This window comes from Poecilia latipinna, unplaced genomic scaffold, assembly GCF_001443285.1.
Source record: "Poecilia latipinna isolate Pla-1442-1.1 unplaced genomic scaffold, P_latipinna-1.0 Scaffold578, whole genome shotgun sequence".
In the NCBI taxonomy this organism is placed as follows: Eukaryota; Metazoa; Chordata; class Actinopteri; order Cyprinodontiformes; family Poeciliidae; genus Poecilia; species Poecilia latipinna.
In genome coordinates, this window is record NW_015113194.1 from 29047 (window position 1) to 47770 (window position 18724).

Genomic DNA, 18724 nt, shown 5'->3' on the forward strand with positions numbered 1-18724 from the left:
GCCGCGGAGACTGCCCAAAATAAAACACTTTTTTTATTTTTCAGCGTCAAACTATCACAAAAAAAAAAAAAAAAAAAAAATGAAGAGAGGGAAACAAGGGAAGGGTGGGGTCCTGCAGCATTAAGCATGGTTGCCATAGCGCGACAGATCAGAGTTTGGGCACTCCCAGCCAAAAAGAACTAACTGGACCCAATTACTGACCCAAAGCACACATACAACCTACACAAGTTCATGCAGACAAACTGAAACATAATAGAGCATTGCCCCTTATTTGATGCCTTTCTGTCTTCTCACTACCTGCTGAAACAAATATGGCGCAGAGAGAAAGTATCTGGCCTCTGTCTGATTTCTTCTGCTTCTTCTTTTTTGTCTCTCTTAAATGTTTCAGATTGTTGAATATATTTTCTGATAACATGCAGTCATTATTTTAAATTAATGTAGCGGAAATTTGGCTGTCTGTTCTTTGCATGATTGTTTTAATTTACCTGCAATTGAAGGTTTTCAGCCATAAATTGTTTAAAATCATAACAGAGCATCCCAACTTTTGCTAAATCGCTCCAAAACCACAATTTTGTTATTTCTTTCAGCTGTTCAGGTGGACTTGCTGCAGTACCCATGTGTGCATTGGCTAAGGTCCCAAACTGATGGCGGGACATTGATTATGGCAAATCTTCAAGGTCACATTCAGCATCAAATCAGCCTCAAGACTGCAAGTAAACTCTGCAGTCCTTTAGATGTTGTTCTTGTTCTTTTGTGAGTCATCAATGCACTCTCGGGGTAATTCTGGTCCACTGGCCACTCCGAAGAATGTTAATCGCTTTTCCATGTTTTGCCCATGTTTGCATAATGGCTTTTGATGAAGTTTGTAAGATTCTCAAAAAACTTATAAATGGCTTTGTATTTGTTTCTAGACCAATGGATATTAGTGTCTTTCTTTAGCAACTGTTATTCAATTTTTTGGGCCACAATGTGTCGGTTTTTGCCTATTTCCTGTTGTTAAACTGATTCCATTTAAATGGTTTCCTGATTTTGTAATACTGGCATCGTGTCAAGCAGTGGCTAGAGAAACTGAATTCAGCTTTCCAAAAAAAAAAAAAAAAAAGTCAAAGTTTGCAATCTATCACAGGGAAGACGGACAGGGAAGACAAATTTCCAAATATCTCAAACACTCGATGGCACCTACTGACAACAGCAGCAAAATCAATTAGGTTCAGGAAGTAAACATGTTTTCACATAGGGCAAGATTGATTTAGATGGATGTTTTTGCTTAGTTAATAAAATCCTTAGCAAACTGCATTTACTATTTTGTGAGGTTGTCTTTGAGATAAGAATTTGTTTGATTATTTAAAAACATTCAAGCGTGATTAAAATGTCAAAACTTTTAAGTGGGGAACACACTTCACAAGTATTAGCCTTTTATCCAACGAGAGAGATGCTGATATGCCAGACTCTTAAGAGTTTTATTTGTTTTCTGATAAAAAAAAGTGTCATTGATGGCAGTAAAACATTCAAATATGCTCAAATATGCCTCATGACTCACCGAGCAGGGATGGCACTGATGGGCTTCTTGTAGATAGTAATGAGTTTATCCAGCACCACGTCAGCGGTGGTGAACACGCGGTAGGAGTGCAGGAAAGTGTTCAGGAAGTCAATCGAAAGGAAGCGGAGATCGGTCAGTCTTTCCAGCAAACGTTCGACGCTGGCATAGCGAATCTGCAGCACTTTGCAGGAGTTCATCATCTTGCTGAAGCGGATATCCACGTCATCACAGTACAGACTCGAATCGGATCTATTTGCAAAAGAATGGCCCACAAAGATCAGAAAAGAAAGGGCTCAGAGAAGGCAGGACGCACAGTATTGAATGCAAATAAAATATGTCTCACTTTATCATCTGTGGCACCGTGACTTTAGAGTTGTCTTCAAAAGCGTTCATCATCAGCCCATTGCAGCGGATGTTGTCTATGCACTGCAGGAAAGGGGCAGTGAAGTAAACAGAAGAGACAGAGGAAACGTTAGTGAGTTCCGTAATATGAAGGCTTTCAGCCGACACGCTCAGCTTCGTGTCTCACTGCTGGGGATTGTTATGTGTGTTGACATGCCTGGCTGATGTCACTGGTCCACGCAGACTTCTCCTGCCTGGAGGAGGCCACCAGGATGATCGTGAATGACTGACTGTCCTTTGGCTCCACAACAATCTTAAAATCCAGGTGCTCCATGTCCTGGCCGCTCTTATCGGATTTAGCTTTGAGGGGAGCAAAAAGACAAGATGTCATTCTCTATAGCTCTAATCAAATAGGCAGTCATGGCACAAAAAAAAATATATTTCATGTAACTGTAGCAAAATCAGCTTAAAATACAAAGCTTGTGATGTAAAGGACAGTAAAATCGCTCTAGTATACCTAGTAAGATGTCTTTAAATATTTTATTCTTTTATAGATGAGAAATCAGCTAACCAGAACTAACAGCTTTCTAGCCCTGACCAGTGACCCACTGGTGACCCACTGGTCAGTAATTGCACCATACGCCGATAACAACACTGCTTTCATGAGGAAGCTGTTACAGACTGAACAAGACTCAGTGTTACCTAAGTTTACAATCCCTTGGGCGTTTCAAATAAAGTCAGAGGAAGCACAAACTAGCAAGAAGCTAAATCATAGAAACTGTTTTCACTGAATGTCTGCATTTCATTAAGGATGCAAAACTCTGTGAGAGAGCAAGACTTTCTGCAGACAATAGGAAGGCTAAATGGAATATAGCAACCTGTATGTGTTATGGAAAATAGTGAAATGGAAAATGTTAGGAGGTTTTTGAAGACTCCAAAATGAAGTTAAGGATCTGCATTCTTTCTGGAATACATAAGAAGATAAGTTTTGGTAATGTTTGCCACTCTGTGTGAACCTCCACTATTACCAAATGTTACAGAGTTAAAATGTCAATTCTAAGTTATTTTGTGATTTTGTTCTTGATTATAAGTAAAATCCTATTTTACAGTGACTGTGGTGAGCCATTACCTCTGCTCCTAATATAAATAATAATCACTTATCGAATGCCCTAAAATATATAATGCCGTTCTTTTATTGCTTTACATTACAGCTCCTGAAAGAAAATATTTTGGTTGTTCTGCTGAACTGATTAAAATTTTGCCACTTCCAATGACCGAATTTATAACATTATTACATTATTATGCACTGTGGCAATCAGACATTACACAAAATCTCAAACACACTGCATATAATGCGTATTGCTGCAAGCTGGAACATGAATTAAACTCTTACACTCGTCATCTGTCCCCTCAGGCTCCTCCATCAGAGTGCAGTCTATAAGCGAGACCACTCCGTTCTAAAAATAGCACGTAAAAAAACAGATTTAGTGTTTCACACCAGCCGTTTTTCACTCAACAGAATGCATCTTTGTGTAACAGCAAGTAACCCTGCTAAAATACTAATCATTTTAGAATGTACATTTCTCAGAGTTTGTGAAAAAAAAAAAAAAAATCACAGATTGATCTTACTGTAATGCAGATGAATGTTTGCATGCACACCATGTGTAGATTGAACTACGAGAATCAATAACATAAGTCGGATCTTAAAACCTTCAGGTTTGAGTTATGTGGAGTAATAATAAATGCGCTGTTTAACTTCTTGGACACAAATGTACAGTGGATCTAAGAGTCTGCATGCCCCTGTTAAAATGGCAGGTTTTTGATGAAGAAATAAATGGGAACTGTAGTAATTTATTTAAAAATATTTGCCATCTGTCATCTGTTCTGCACATTTCAGCTGAAAATCAAACAAGTGTGTTCGGAGGAGAAATAAAGACACAAAGGTGCAACAACCCGGATCAGTTAGTGTGAACAGCCTTAAACTAACGCTCTGTGAAAATACCTAGAAGTTTTGGCTTTCAGAGTTGTTTGGCTGGAGTCTGTTCTGATGTAATGTTTCAGTGTTTAATTTTAGCTACTTTAAGTGGGAATAAATATTCATTCTCCATCATGAATGACACCTTAATTACATCTTGTAGACCAATTTAAAATATTTTTCCTTCCCTTTTGTTGTTGTTGTTTAGGTGACATAAATAAATATGAATAATACATAAAATTCCCTAATACTAAATATCTGTATGACCAAATATGCTCAGAAAACAGACTGCCTTGACGTTATCCTCATTTTTTCCACATGACTGCATTGGTGCATTCACTCTTGATATGTGTGCTGTTGATTATGGTTCTTCTTTTTTTTTATATCTTGAACATTCACCGTACCACAAGACATGTTAAAAATGAAGGAAATATACAGTTCTAGCCAGCTCTGCAGCTTAGGCCCACCTTAGTGAGATGAAGCTTGGCTCCTGAACCCCTAGTGCAGATGATCAAATGCTTGGAGAAGAGAAAGCACTGCCTCTCCCCCTCCTTCTTTAGAGAGAGAGAACCCAGTCGCCCACGGGTGATCTTGCCCTTCTCGCTCATTGGCACCTGGATTAAAGACCCTATAGTCCACAAATAGAAAAGGAGATAAATATTAACAGTAGAAACCCAGATTTTGGCATGCAGTACCTTAAAAGACGAAAACCATTTTTTTTCCCACTTATCATCTGCCATGAAATAAACCTAAGCTTGTTCTGTTTCACATCAGTTGGGATTAACAACATGATTTTTATTTTAAGAATCCTAAAAATGACGAGGTCATTTTATATTGTTTACTTCAAATTCAAAACTTTACATCTCTGGATATATTCTTAGGCAACACCTTTGCACTTTGTGTGACATAATGGAAACAAAAACTAAAAGGCATCAGTCAAGACATTAGGAAGAAAATTATGGACGTCCACAACTCTGGTTCACCCCTGGTTAAAATTTCTACATGCCTTGAGGTGTTCATATGTTCGTCTAAGCAAACTATTACATACCAGGGTGTGTGATGGCTCACTGGTAAGTTGAGACATTTTGCAGAAAGTTGTGACTTGAATTCTGTCTTCTTAACCTGCCATATGTCAATGTGCCCTGGGGAAAGTCACTTAGCTGCAAGTTACCTAATGCTTTGCATAGCAGTGAATGAATGTGCGCACAGTGTGGCTTGCTGGAAGTGGCTATGGCGTAAAAATACATCAAAAGTGGTTGGCATGACCAAAACAAGCTATATATGTTAACTCTGTGTAAGAATAAATAGCATGGGGATATCCAGCCATCATGCCTTTTAGGAAGGAGACACGGGTTCTATGTACTGGAACATAGAACCCGTGTCTATGCAATTTAGCACAACTCTAGTGAAGATGCTGAATGAAGTGAGTAAGAGAGTGTCACTATCTACACTAAATTGGATAGTGTCTATTTATTTCTTGCACTGACCTGGACTGAAAAGCCAGTCAGAGAAGAAGACATTACCAAGAAGCTGTTAACATCTGATTAATCCATCTAGGAACAAAACTTTAACTTGAGGAGATATGTGCTGTGGTCTGATGGAACTATGAGCAAAGCGTTTCGCCACAATGACCATCATTACATTTCAAAGAAAAAGAGAGAAGGCTGCAAGACGGAAATCGCCTTCCCAGCTGTGAAGTAAGGTAATGGCAGTAGTTGTGTGGGTCTTACTGTGATGAATAAGAAATGCAGGTCACAAAATACATGGCATCATGAGGAAATAAATTATTGTGTGCATATTGAAGCAAAACATCACAATATCAGAGAGAAAGTTAAATCTTCAGCCCCCATATGTTTTCGAAATAGAGAATGAGCCAACGCATTAATTACAAAGTGAATTAAAGACAACGAATGTCTTTGCTTTTTGGAGTGGCTTTCACAAAGTCCTAATCTCAGCACCATAGATAATTTGTAGGCAGAACTGAAAAGGTGTATGAAATCAATGAGACCTACAAACCTGACTCAGTCATCAGTCATCCTTACAGAAGAACAGGTGAAATCTCTGGAAAACTATTGTCAGAAGCTTGTGGAACAAATAAGATACTTTAAAAGTTAGCTACTAAGATAATGTTTGAAAAGTTTTAAATCCGAAGACAGGTAAAACAACATTTAAAAAAAATGTTTTTAATTATTCCTAAAAGATCTAAAATAGGAACAATTTTGTGTGATTAAATGCCAGACAGAAATAAATAAATAAATAAAAAAACAAAAACAAAAGCTCAGATATTGAAATATCTCATTTTGAATGTATAAACATAAAAGCAAGACTTGGTTAAGATTAAGAGTGGGAAAAAAACAGAGACAAACAAACATGTAGTACATTAGATAATAGGGATTGAATCAGCTTCCACCGCTTTTCCCCTCTCCTCACCCACAAAGGCCTGTTGGGGACATGTGACATTTACAGTTCCTGATTCATCATCAGTGTGCCTCAGAACAGTCTAATTACATTAGGAAATTACAGACTCTCCCTGTGAATAATGCTCACACTTCCCAAAGAGCATCAAGCAATTCCCTTTGCTCCCTGTGCGATCAGGCTGTCAGTCTGGTAATGTGAAAGGACAAGAATTCCCCGCGTGTTGTGATAGCGGCGGAGGATACCTTGTCTCACGAACGTCTGGCTGGTGTCAAGGAGGACTTCGCAGCCCTCTATGATCATACGTTCTATTGCCAGGTTCTTCCTGATGTTTTCCGTCTCGCTCACCTCGTCATGCATTATTCTGCGAGAGAGGAAATTTCATCATACTTTGAAATTTGTAGATGAGCAGAAATTTGATGATGATTTTGGTCATGTGAATACCTCGAAAGCTCCTCCAGCTTAGATTTGGCGTAGTCCAAGCTGTTCCTTTCTATGTGTTCGTGGGGAGTGTGGGCCAGAAGCTCATGGAGTGTAAGAATGTATCTTGGAATCTGGAGAGACACAACAGTAAATAAGACAGGTGCTGTGACAACAACATAGTTGAAAATGGACATTCTATATATGGAAAAACTGTCTGACTTAAAATTAATATCCTTACAAACTGCAAGGAGAGCTTGGCTTGGGTTAAAGCAGAACACTGACAGCAAAACATGGTTGTTTTTGTGGTATTCAAAAAGATAATTAATGGCAAAAACAAACTAACCTGGAACATTGGGTAAGTGAGGAAAGTCTCCAGAGTTCGTTCCTCACAGTCAGGCTTGGCCTCATACTGCTTCAGCAGCTTATCAAAATCCCGGTTTTGCTTACAGTGAGCCAGGATCTGCAGGCTGTACTGGTGGTTTCTAACAAATTCTTGGTAGATGTTCAGCATAGGTAGCAAGATGTCGAAAAGGTCAGCTGTGGAAATGTGCCAATACAAAGAAAGTATCCATTTTAAAGGGGCTCTGATGTTATTTCAATCTTGTACGATGAGAGTAAAAAAATAGAGGATTCTTACCCAGTACTAATGTTGGCCAGCTTGCTATTCTGGCCTTCAAACCCTGGTAAAAAATCTGATGCAGGAACATAATAGTTTCACTAAAATAAGAAAAAAACAAAAAAACATTATTTAATTAGTAATAATAACATTTAAAACCTATAAATCTCAAGACAAATCTGGAGTTGGAGTACAAAAATCTGCTGTTTGATTTTGATTTTCATCTTAATTTGTCTTCAAAATAGAAGCTGAAGAACAAAATCAACTATTCATGGAAAAAGAATAATGTAGAGTGCACTCTTAATAGTAATAGTAAAATCAATGCTTATGGTTTTCCAACAAAAAATTGTATTTTATGCAGTTTCTGTTATTGATAGTCATTCAATCTCTTGCTAAAGAAAATTAATTACAACTGACATGCATGTAACACGGAAGATTTCATTTTGCATGCTACTGAAAAGCCAAGAGGAAGAATTTTTTTTTTCTCATTTTACAAAAAATTTGAAACATTTTAAGCTAACTAGTTTCATAATATCAACCCTGTATATAATGTCCTACAAATCCGAGGATGTGTAATGGATTTGTCCACCACATATTGTTTAAGGAAAAGAAGAAAGTTGGAAACTACAGTGCCCCCTCAAGATTTCTGTGAGAAAGAATGAACCAACCTGTTGAGGAAAATGCTGCTGACATCATCGTGTGTAATCGGCGGCTTCTTAGAGCTGGCGGCCATGCGCAGTGGCCTCAAGAAGTTGTTCACCAGGATGTGAAGCTGCTGGACGTACTCGGCCTCTGAGTCCAGCATGCTGAACACCACCTGGTTCCTCTTCCTCATGCTCTCTGCGTGAGGTGAGCGGATGTAATCCTGGATGATGGTCTTCCACTTTCTCCTACAGATCCAGCCTCTCAGAAAGCTCTGAACCTGCAGCAGGCAGTGTAGTCTGTTGACATCTAAAACACAAATGCATGAATGAAATGACCCTAAAAGTCTCAATTCTACGCAGTTACCTTTTTGATCTTTTTGATTTCTGAGTCGTCTTCTGTCGGGGCGGCTGCTGGGCTGGCATGGATCTTCTCATTGTCTTTGAGCAGTCCAGCAATCTGTGAGAAAAGCAGCCAAAATAAAGACTAATCGTTCACACTCTAGTTGTTATCTTCCTCACACTTACTGTAGCAGCAAGTAAACAAAGTGACTAAGTCATCTGGACAGGTCATAGCAGTGAAAATTGGCGAGATTAATTCGCCAATTTTCACTTCGCTTGTAACTATGTCTAGTCAGTTCTAAACATCTGTCAGTAAAATCCAGTGTATTTATTGACAGTTGATTCAGTCAAACTATTATTTATTAATAAAAGCTAATTGGGATGTTAGAAAAATATAAATCCAATGAGAAACTACTCTGAGCTCTTCCACTCTGTGCGAAAATGGATTCTCTCATTTTGTTGCCACAAAAACAGTTAGCTGTCACAACATTTCATAAAGAGTTCATACACATTCCAGAAACGGTTTGATTAAAAGCCTCAAGTTTGCACATCAAAGTAAAATGACTACTTGATCCTAAGAATACAAGCTGATATTCAAGTTCACAGAAGGCTTTTTGCTTGTTTGTTTGGGAGGGGATGCAAAGTAGAGAACTGGCTCGTTTCACCAAGTTAGTCACTCTCCAACTTATTTTATGACTCTTTAAAAACCTTCGCATTTAAAAAAAAAAATTGTATTTGATTACAAATATGGTCTGCTTGTCTGCAAAATATTGACAAAACGACAAAAGTAACTTTCTCTGACCTTACACAGTAACAATCTTTAAATATCACACCTTTCATCCCAAAATACACAAAAGCCTTTAATTTTTTTATTTCATTATTTTCAAGATAACCATATATTAAACATTATAGTATACTAAAACCGAAGAGATAATATGAATGCATATAAAAATTCAGTTAGGGAAAATGCTTGCATAGGCTTTACCAATATTTTTCATTTATTGGCAACTGCGATGATCTGCAATGCCTGGGATTAACATACGTTACATTCCAGTGTTTCCTGTGAGCATAAAAACAACAACAACAACAAAAATCTGTAAATATTACCTCTGACTTTAGCCTTTCAATCTCTATTTCGCCATCTTCTATCTGTTGACGAAGTTGCTTAGCAACTGTTTTCTCTGTCTCGACAATCTGAAGCAGATGAAGATACTTCTGCATGAGAGACTCATGCTCTGTGGCCAAGTTTCTGTAACTGCATCACATGAAAGTACACACAAAACACACTTAGTACTGTGCTGAATCTTGAGTAACATGTCTCATGCTAATGAACACAGCTTCGTGTCATGTTAAACTAACCAAGTCATATGTCTGAGAACCCCAATAGATGTCTAACCCTACTCCAGAGTCTAATTGGCTTTGTGTGCACCTTTACCTGGCATGTGATATTGCAGCCACCCATTCATCGCAGTCTTTTACATCTTCTGTGCGCAACTCAAGAGCCTTTTGGTTTTCATGGGTGAAGTTGACAGTAAAGTAGTACTGAAACAAAGAAGAGGAAACAAATAATGAGTATATATGGTAACACTTTATTTGAAGGGGGTTGAATAAGACTGTCATGACACTGTCATAAACATGACATAACACCTGTCATGAACATGAATAAGTCTTTATGAATATTTATGACTGTTGTCATAAAGTGTCATTCGGTAAATTATGACACTTTTAATACAAAGTTGACATTATTCAAAATGTCTTTGTTATGACAACTTGACATTAACCAGGAAATCATTACTGTTTAAACTTTACCTTTAATAACATAAAGATACCTAATTTTTAAAGTGCAATCAGTAATTCTTTTATAACAAATTTATAACAGTAATGATTTCTTGGTTAATGTCAAGTTGTCATAACAAAGACATTTTGAATAATGTCAACTTTGTATTAAAAGTGTCATAATTTACCGAATGACGCTTTATGACAACAGTCATAAATATTCATGAAGGCTTATTCATGTTCATGACAGGTGTTATGTCATGTTTATGACGGTGTCATGACAGTCTTATTCACCCCCCTTCAAATAAAGTGTTACCGTGTATATATATATATATATATATATATATATATATATATATATATATATATTTCTTTGGTTTGCACTTACACTAGGATCAAGAGGCACCTTGTAGATTATTTTATTTTTTGTGCTACAAAATTTGCTCTGTTGGAACTGAGCTGATGATAACAGGGTGGAGATGCATGCTGGTTCCAGAAAGGTTTCAGCCTCATCTGACCCAGTAAGGCACTTTTTTATCAGGTTGTCTCTGCCGATTTAGGTGTTAAAAATCAATTAATCAAATTTGACACATCTTCATTTGACAGATTTCCTTGTTTTGAAATCTGCTTTTATCTTTCCCAAACTTTGTCTTAGGTTTAAGTCAAATATGTATGACTTTAAATTGTGTGCAAAAATACTGCATTTAGTATAATCTTCATCTGCTAAACACAGTTGCTCGACTGAGACCAACTGTGTTTGTTCTGCTGCCTTGTTGCAGACATCAAGCGGATGATTTAAACCACACAGAGCCTGGGGAAGCCACATCTTCTTTGCCCACCAGTGCAGCTGATGGAGCACACTGAGGAAAGCCTCCCCCAATTCAGATCCTGGGATGTCTCATGGTTCCCTGGAGGAAATGCTATAAGACACGGAGGCTGGAGCCATGGCTGAGTACAGAACAGTGCAGGACCTGTTTCCTAGCAACTCTGGTCAGTCAGAACAGTTGTTCACAGCTGTTGTTTTATTATTCTGTCTGTTGGACTGAAACTGACTGAAGAAATAAAGAGAAGTCTTTCTTTGTTTTCAGCTGTGGGACATACAGCATATTTTACTTGCTTGAAAATAATTTTCTGTGATGCCCTTATGTTTTTAATTGCTCTGGTGGTATTCTGTATTAAAACAAGGTTTAAAATAACACGCCTTACCTTCAGACAAACAAGAGAATACCTGATGAAGGAGAAGGAAACAACTGAAGGAATCTGCCATGCATACAACAGTGCTGTGATTATTTCTCCTCCAATTGATTTATTTAATCTTTTTCAATGCCCCACTAAAATTTTAACTTCAGATGAAGACAATCTGAGTAAATACCAAACCCAGGTGGGTTTAAACAGCCTCTACCTCAATGTCAGGTGCCTGGATATTCATCGCTGTCGGCGTACTGAGTCTGATCACGTGGAAATCCACCTCCAGTTCCTTGATCTTCTCAACATTGTCAGGAGATGGTTCTGCTGGAACCAATTCGCAAAGTCCTGAGTTCACCGTCTGTACTCTGAGTCGTCCTCACCTGGAGAGGCTGACTATGCCAGAGTCAGAGAACTTCTGCGTATGGCAACCCGGGGAGTTAATGGAGAGGTCTGCAGCATAGACTTCGGTAGTGTAGAGGCTGAAGAGGGCCAGTGTCAGCACAGTTCCTTACAGCCGTGTGTCACCAAATACTACGAATGGACAGTGATGTAATCCATTATCCAATGGAACATGTGGCGGTCCACTTCTTAGAGATGCAGCTTGTCCCTCTGAAGTCCAGAATGATTGGTGTTAAAAGAATTGGTGTAGGAGGTAGACGACGACGTCATCCACCCCAATACCAGGCCGGTAGACAAACTGCAGCTTATCCAATGAAGACCTCAGCAGGTGGACCGACCTGTCAAAGGTCTTCATCAGATGCAGAGTGAGTGCTAGCATTTTTTTTTTTTGCAACTACAGATTCAAATCTTTTGGGATATGTTTAATCATATGGTGATTCTTTTTGTAAAAAAAAAAAAAAGAAAAAAAAAGAGCTTGAGTTCAGTCTCACTGGCTGGAGGGAAGCTGTAGACATCAATTTAAAAATCTTCCTGACAGATTTTAACTTTGGCTTAGGTCTGGACTTTGACTAGGACGATCTAAACCATTCCATTGCAGCTGTGGCTCCACTAACATTCTGCTTGAAGCTGGACCTCAACATGGGTCTTAAATCATTTGTAGCATCTAACAGATGTTCCTGAAGCATCACCCTGCATTGAGCTCCATTCACCATTGCGTCAACTCTGGGCATGCTCTCCTCTTCCTGCTAATAAAAAGGACCTCCAGATCATGATGCTGCTGCTACCATTATTCACTGTTGGGCAGTGTGTTCAGGGCAGTGTTAGTTGTTTGCTACACATAGTGTTTTACATGGAGTTGCATTGTGATCTCATCTAAGATAATCTTCAGCTATATGGCGCGCAGGGAACGACAAAAAGAATTTCCTATTGCTTTCTTTTAATAATGACTTCCTACATTCACATTTCCATAAAGGTCATTTGTGGTATGCACAGCTTATAGTTGTCATGCTGACATGAGCAGATGAACAGAAATGTCTTGAAAAGTTTGTTTTTCTGCCTACTTTCATTGGGAAATGTTGGTTTTCAAAGCTCTGCATGTTTTATAACCTAACCTTGACAGTGCTATTTGTTGAGTAATGTTATGCAGAAACATCTGAAACTGTCACAGAACCGATTTATTAATACTTAGGTTAAATTGCACACACCACAGCTCTAAGTTACTAATTCGGTGACTTCTGAAGACAGATGGATTTTGGTTTTGTGTTCTCTGAATATAACATGCTGAATACAAATGTGCACCTTTTATCAGTTAGACTTGGAGAGGACTTTTAAAACTATGTAGCCAATTTATAATGATGCGCAATGATGCAACGCTTTCTGTTGGTCTGTTACAAAAACCCCCCAACGAACTGAATATAAGGTTTGTTATTCAGGGAACTGCTAAAGTTCAAAGGGTTTGGATACTTTTGCAAGGTAACCTATACTGTGTGGGCTTGACCGAAAGTGTTTGTATCAAACTCAAATGTAGTCAAAATTAATGCATCCCTGAAATCCTTGACGATCACAAAATATATTAAACGCTCAGTGGTTTTAGATTTATGTAGTTTGTTTATGCACCACAAATTTTTCTGTAAAAAATACCTCAAATCACCAAAGATGTGTCAACAGAGACAGGCAGATTATGTAGGTATATATTTGAAAATAAATCAAAGGTTTCAATTGGTGTACAACTCTCTTCTAACACGGCTTTACTTCACCCTAAAACTAGCCATTGTCTCTCCTTTGAACTGCCTCGGTCAGATCAAATGAGATCAATCGTTGGTCTGCAGATGCAGCTATCAACCTGCAGCTAATCGTTATTTGTGCCGTGTTGCTCCACATTTGGAGTAATTGTATCATGGATATGAAAAAAAAAAAAAAACTGACAAAAAGAAGCAGACATGTTACAGTTTTACCTCATGATCTTTACATTTATTCAACAAAAGCTTGTTTTGTTCCCTTTGTCGTTCTCAGACACTGCTCTGTGTTCTAGCACCACAATCACTTATTCTATATCAGAATATATTTAAGAGATGAGCATGTTTACAATCATTCTGCGTATATACCACTTCATTTGAATAATAGTCTTCGCCTTACTTGCAACTGTTGCCCCTAAAGTGTTTTTTTTGTGAAAACTGTTGGCACATATAACCCAATGCAGCACACAGCCAGCTTTGCGTGTTTCTGGCAAAAGTGAGGCCTCAACCAGGCGAGAACAAGCTGCGTTTTTCTATAATTGGACTCTGACCCCTCGAAGGTACCGTAAGGAACAAATTTAACTCTGATAGCGCTTGCATTAATAAAAGAGATGCGATGCACTGACTCTCTCTCTCTCTCTCTCTCTCTCTTTTTCTCTCTCTCTCTCCCTGTGTCTGTTATCGCGCCTCTTCCAACTGCATCATTCTTTAGGATGCAAATAAGGGTTGCCATGGAAACCCTGGGCTCAAGCGTTATCATTTTCACACTAACTCCATTTGAGAACACATAATATAGAGATTGTGCGGCAGCATCTGTAGTTTCAGTAGTTGTACGTTGCTTAAATTTTCCAATTAGATGTTTCTGTTCAATTTGTTTCATCAGCTTTGTAAATCTGTTATCTTTGTGCACCTCTCCACGTTGTGCCAAACGCGTAGAAACGACGTGGAAAATTTTGCATTTGGACTCGTTTCTGCAGGACGCAGACGTGCGCGGATTTCCATGCAGAAACGAAACAGCGGGCTTCAGGAGAAATAGGTTTCAGATGATCACTGTTCTGGTTGCCTTTCAAGCAACTCTGAGAGCGTGTGCTACGTTCTGCTTTGTCAGCAGAGGGGCAGCTGTACGCAGTGAGAGTCTGGCCTCAGTTTGGATAGCAGAGCTATCTACAGAGCAGGGGAGAAGCTCTCTGAGGAGCATCATGTTCACAATAACAGCACTGAGACCCATTTCAAGCTTTAATTTTCAAAATGTTGTGCAGGCCGTGGAAAGAAAGTGGAGCGAAGCTTAATTTACGGTGGCTTGATGCTCAAATTATGATACTTATAGTTTGGTAAGAACATTTCAGACATACCTCTGACTGCGACTGACCTGTAGGTTGTGTATTACTCCCATTAGAACTATCCACACTCAATCATTTGATTCAGGTAATACAGATTAGAGGGAGCTAAACGGTAACTATGTGGTTTCGCCACAAGGTGGAAACCTCGAAACAGTAACTTTTTTTTTTCTACAATTCTCATTATGTGTGCTTGTTTTATTTATAAGCCATTAGATAGGCTCCAACTTCTCCACCCTTAAACGTGGAATACACGACGGCTGATATTCGAAAGTCATTTATGTGTTTAATGTGTTCAGATGCCTTCCCCACCCCTCGCCACTTCCATAAATATATTTACATTTTACGCATCAGTGAAAAGTGCCAACTGCTTAGAAAAGCAAGAGAAGAAAAATAAAGAAAGCAGGTTTTGGTGCGAAACAAAATACGCTGCATTGCTCGCCACCAGGACTGCTGTAACACCATTAGGTGTTATTTTTTATTCTTACCTCATCATTAAAGCCGTGCATGAATTACATAACGTGCAACAAAGCAATCTGAAACCTGACGCTTTTCTACTGCATTGGATTTGAGATTCTCTTGCGGATTCGTATGAGAAAAATACGTGCATATTGCAAGAAAACTGACATTTTTTTAGCGCACAGAAGCAAATTTTACATTCATTGCTGCACCTTCTCAGTATTTTGTGCACATAGGGAGAGGATCGTGTGCAAGTGCATGTGTGTGCGCATGTTGTGTGTGCGTGTCCCCTGCCTGTGTGTGCGCTCTCTCTCTCTCTCTGTCGCTGTGTGTCTCTCTCCTTACCTGCTTTTCCAAGCACTCCTTGGCTGACAGAGAAGGTTTTGGTGAAGGCGCCCTGTCGCATAAGCACCCCTCCAACAAGTATAATCCCGACGGCCGAGAGCTAGACTCGTTCTCAAAATAAAATAACATGTTCTGCAACAAAGCGAACCACTTTGTGTGCCATTTCGTGTTGTCCGAGCTCTTTTTGCTTAAGCATCCTCGCCTCGTACCATCCTTCTTCGCCAAAAGCCCCAGATAGGTGACATGACCATCGTTGAGTCGTATTCCCTTTTGCATTTTGACGGGGGACGCTTCAGCCTGCACACGGCAGGTCGGTCGTTACATCCTTCTGAAGTGAAAAATAAAAACCAAAGAGAAGATGATGACTTTCTCAATGCGGACTTCCAGCAGCGGGCTCGTCCACTCCGTCCGACGCATTCACCGCGTTGGCATTTAATTAAAAACTATAGTTGCAGAACCGCAAGCGGCAGTCCGACATGCTAAAATCTTTTGTCACACTCCCAGTGCGTTGAACGTCCTCATTATCCGTGTGGAAAAAAAAAAAAAGGGGGGGGGGGGGAAGGGGGGGCTTGAAAAAAAGCAGAATAGAGCCTTTAAAAACTGCCGCAGACGCAGGATGAGAGAAAAGGGGGGCTTGAGGTCCGTTTCTCACGTGAAATCTCCAGAAACCAGTAAGCTCGGCGCTGAGCTCGGCAGTCACATGACGCATGCTTGGGAAAACAAATTTCAGGACCTTGGAGAGGGTCGTCCGTCTGGTGGGCTGTTGAATCTGAAACATTTAAGTTAGAAAATGTTAGAACGTAAAGTTGTGCTACTTCTCTGACACTGGGATTTAGGAAAGTAATTGTAAAATTCTTTACATAAACAACTGCGCAACTTTAGTGACAAAATAAACTTGTTACTGATGTTATTATTATTTTTCCATTATTTTCAAAATGTGTTTACACACTCGGAACTGAAAGTGCCTCACACACCTGAGCTCAGAAAATGCTGTCACCCCTTTCTCATCCCCAACATATGTTGATGTAATCACTAATTTCTAATTTAATAAGTTCCACTGGTTTCATCTAAGCTGAAGCCACTTGTTATACAAACTGTAAGACAATATTTAACCAGTTTTTACCCCCATGGTTAGTGCATAATCAAAAGGAGCTCTTGGTTCTCCTCCCTGCCTCTATGGAGTACAAGCATTACTATTGTATAGTAATACTTTACAGCTTTATATGAACAGGCTTGGCCAATATAAACAAGATGTTTACAATGCTGTAAACCACAGCTGTGGTGGCTGTTGAGCAATAAGATTAACCCAGTGGTGTCCAGAGTCTGCAATGCTTTACATATTTACCCGGTTTAACTCACCTGAATGACATGAAAGAGTCTCTAAAGTTTCTCCTGGAGTAAATTCAGCCATCTCAATCAGCTGTGAACTTGAAGACCTGGTTTAGAGGAAAGTGGGCAGTCAAATGGAAATCCATAAGGAACTCACACACACACACACACACACACACACACACACACACACACACACACACACACACACACACACACACACGGTCTAAACAAGCAGTTGCACTGAATAGTATTTAAGGTTATGAGACAACGGGGGCAAAACATACGTGTATGCCACACTTTTCAGATTTTATTTAGACCTGTTTATTTATGCTGTTCTATCCTACAATATAAACAAATATTGAAGTTTGAGGTTGTTGCATAAAGGAATGGTTAGTAACAGTAAAGTGGGATGCTTATGCTTTGCGCTGCAGAGGAGCATGAAACTGCGACCGAGCAAAAGTAAACAAAAAGAACAACGGTACACAGTGGACGGATTAAAAAGAAAAACATCAGATCTGTTACTTTGTAATTCCCCTCCATTAAAGAGGATTATCATGGGCTCTAGTTCATCTTGCAGCAGTGGATCTGCTGCCTTACTGGGAGCTACACAATCAGTCTGTTTGAATCCAATTACTTATGTTTTTTTATGGCTATCTCAATGAAACTTTTTCTAGAGCTCACGAAAACAGATCAAGCAAACAGTGGACACATTTAACTGGACTCTTGTAAAATACATTCAATAAAGTTTCATCTCTGAAGGGGCAATTAAAAAAATGTATATATATATATATATATTTATTTTTATGGGATTTTGTAGCATTTTCTGCTGTCAAGAGTGAACCTAATATTTTGTCTAATAATAAATAAATAAACAAATAAAATAAAAAATAATAATAAAAAAATAGCAAAAACATATGAATACATATGTATTTTATTTTTATTATCAGTCCAACCCTCTGACATGCCTAATTTTCTTACTCATTACACATACTGTGTGTTTTAACAGGCAATATTGGAAACTTTTTGTTGGACCGTTGTATACCTTTGGAGCCATTATTGTAAAAGCACCACATTTTCAGCATAATCTAAATGGTTTATAATTTACATCCTGGAACAACCTTTTCCTCAGAGAGTGCTGTTAACAAGTAAACAGAAGACTTTTTTTTTTTCCTGAGTATTTCTAATCGAATAAGGCTAGACAGACAAAAGTGATAATCAAGAATATTCTCTTTTCTTGTTGTTTTCATATGCAATTATTGTTTATTCCATCAAATACATATCCTTTAAAACTACTATAGCAATGTTTTAGTTTAATGAAGACACAGGAGTGGTAAAGCGCTGGTGTGTTAGCACAATAAAAATCAGTAATACTGATTAATTCGAAGCGTTAGCCCACCTTGATATTTTTTTTATTGCCCTGCAGTGGTATGATATAAAGTAGAAAATACAGAATTGTGTGGTTCCATGACTCGGGAGCTGCACAATAAAATGTTTTCTCTGATTTTAAAAGCTTCAATTTGAAGGTAAATCTACTCCTGCCACGTCTATATCTTGTAGAGGAGGAATAAAATGTAACAAAGTTTATTTAAACTTTTATGGCTGGTACATTTGACCTCCTTTCAGGTTACACAACATTTCTACAAAAAAAACTTTCAGTTTTCTTCGCTTCAATATTTAAAAGAGCGACAAAGTGAATTGAAATTCTGACTGAAATTCATGATAGGGGGATAACAGTTGGCTCATAAACTCATCCAGTGTCCAAAGCAAATAATCCTTTTTCACATTTAGGAATACATTTGCATAGACGTCAGAACCTGCTAAACAGTAAGTGTATTGTTTTTGAGTGTAGATGAGACTT

At 38.6% G+C, this 18724-nt stretch overlaps 1 protein-coding gene across 1 annotated transcript in view; it reads right to left on the reverse strand.

Moving 5' to 3' along the window:
* Positions 1-16247, reverse strand: part of rasgrf1 (Ras protein specific guanine nucleotide releasing factor 1) — a 30773-nt gene extending 14526 nt beyond the window's left edge. The window contains exons 1-14 of the mRNA XM_015042121.1: positions 15535-16247; positions 9730-9836; positions 9402-9549; positions 8320-8412; positions 7980-8233; positions 7333-7412; positions 7039-7232; positions 6717-6826; positions 6518-6636; positions 4325-4485; positions 3276-3339; positions 2100-2242; positions 1884-1966; positions 1541-1789 (exon numbers count right to left, since the gene is read on the reverse strand). Coding sequence (XP_014897607.1) covers positions 1541-1789; positions 1884-1966; positions 2100-2242; positions 3276-3339; positions 4325-4485; positions 6518-6636; positions 6717-6826; positions 7039-7232; positions 7333-7412; positions 7980-8233; positions 8320-8412; positions 9402-9549; positions 9730-9836; positions 15535-15810 — 2081 coding nt within the window. The 5' untranslated portion in view covers positions 15811-16247. The remainder of the gene's footprint in view (positions 1-1540; positions 1790-1883; positions 1967-2099; positions 2243-3275; positions 3340-4324; positions 4486-6517; positions 6637-6716; positions 6827-7038; positions 7233-7332; positions 7413-7979; positions 8234-8319; positions 8413-9401; positions 9550-9729; positions 9837-15534) is intronic.
* Positions 16248-18724: the final 2477 nt, after the last annotated feature.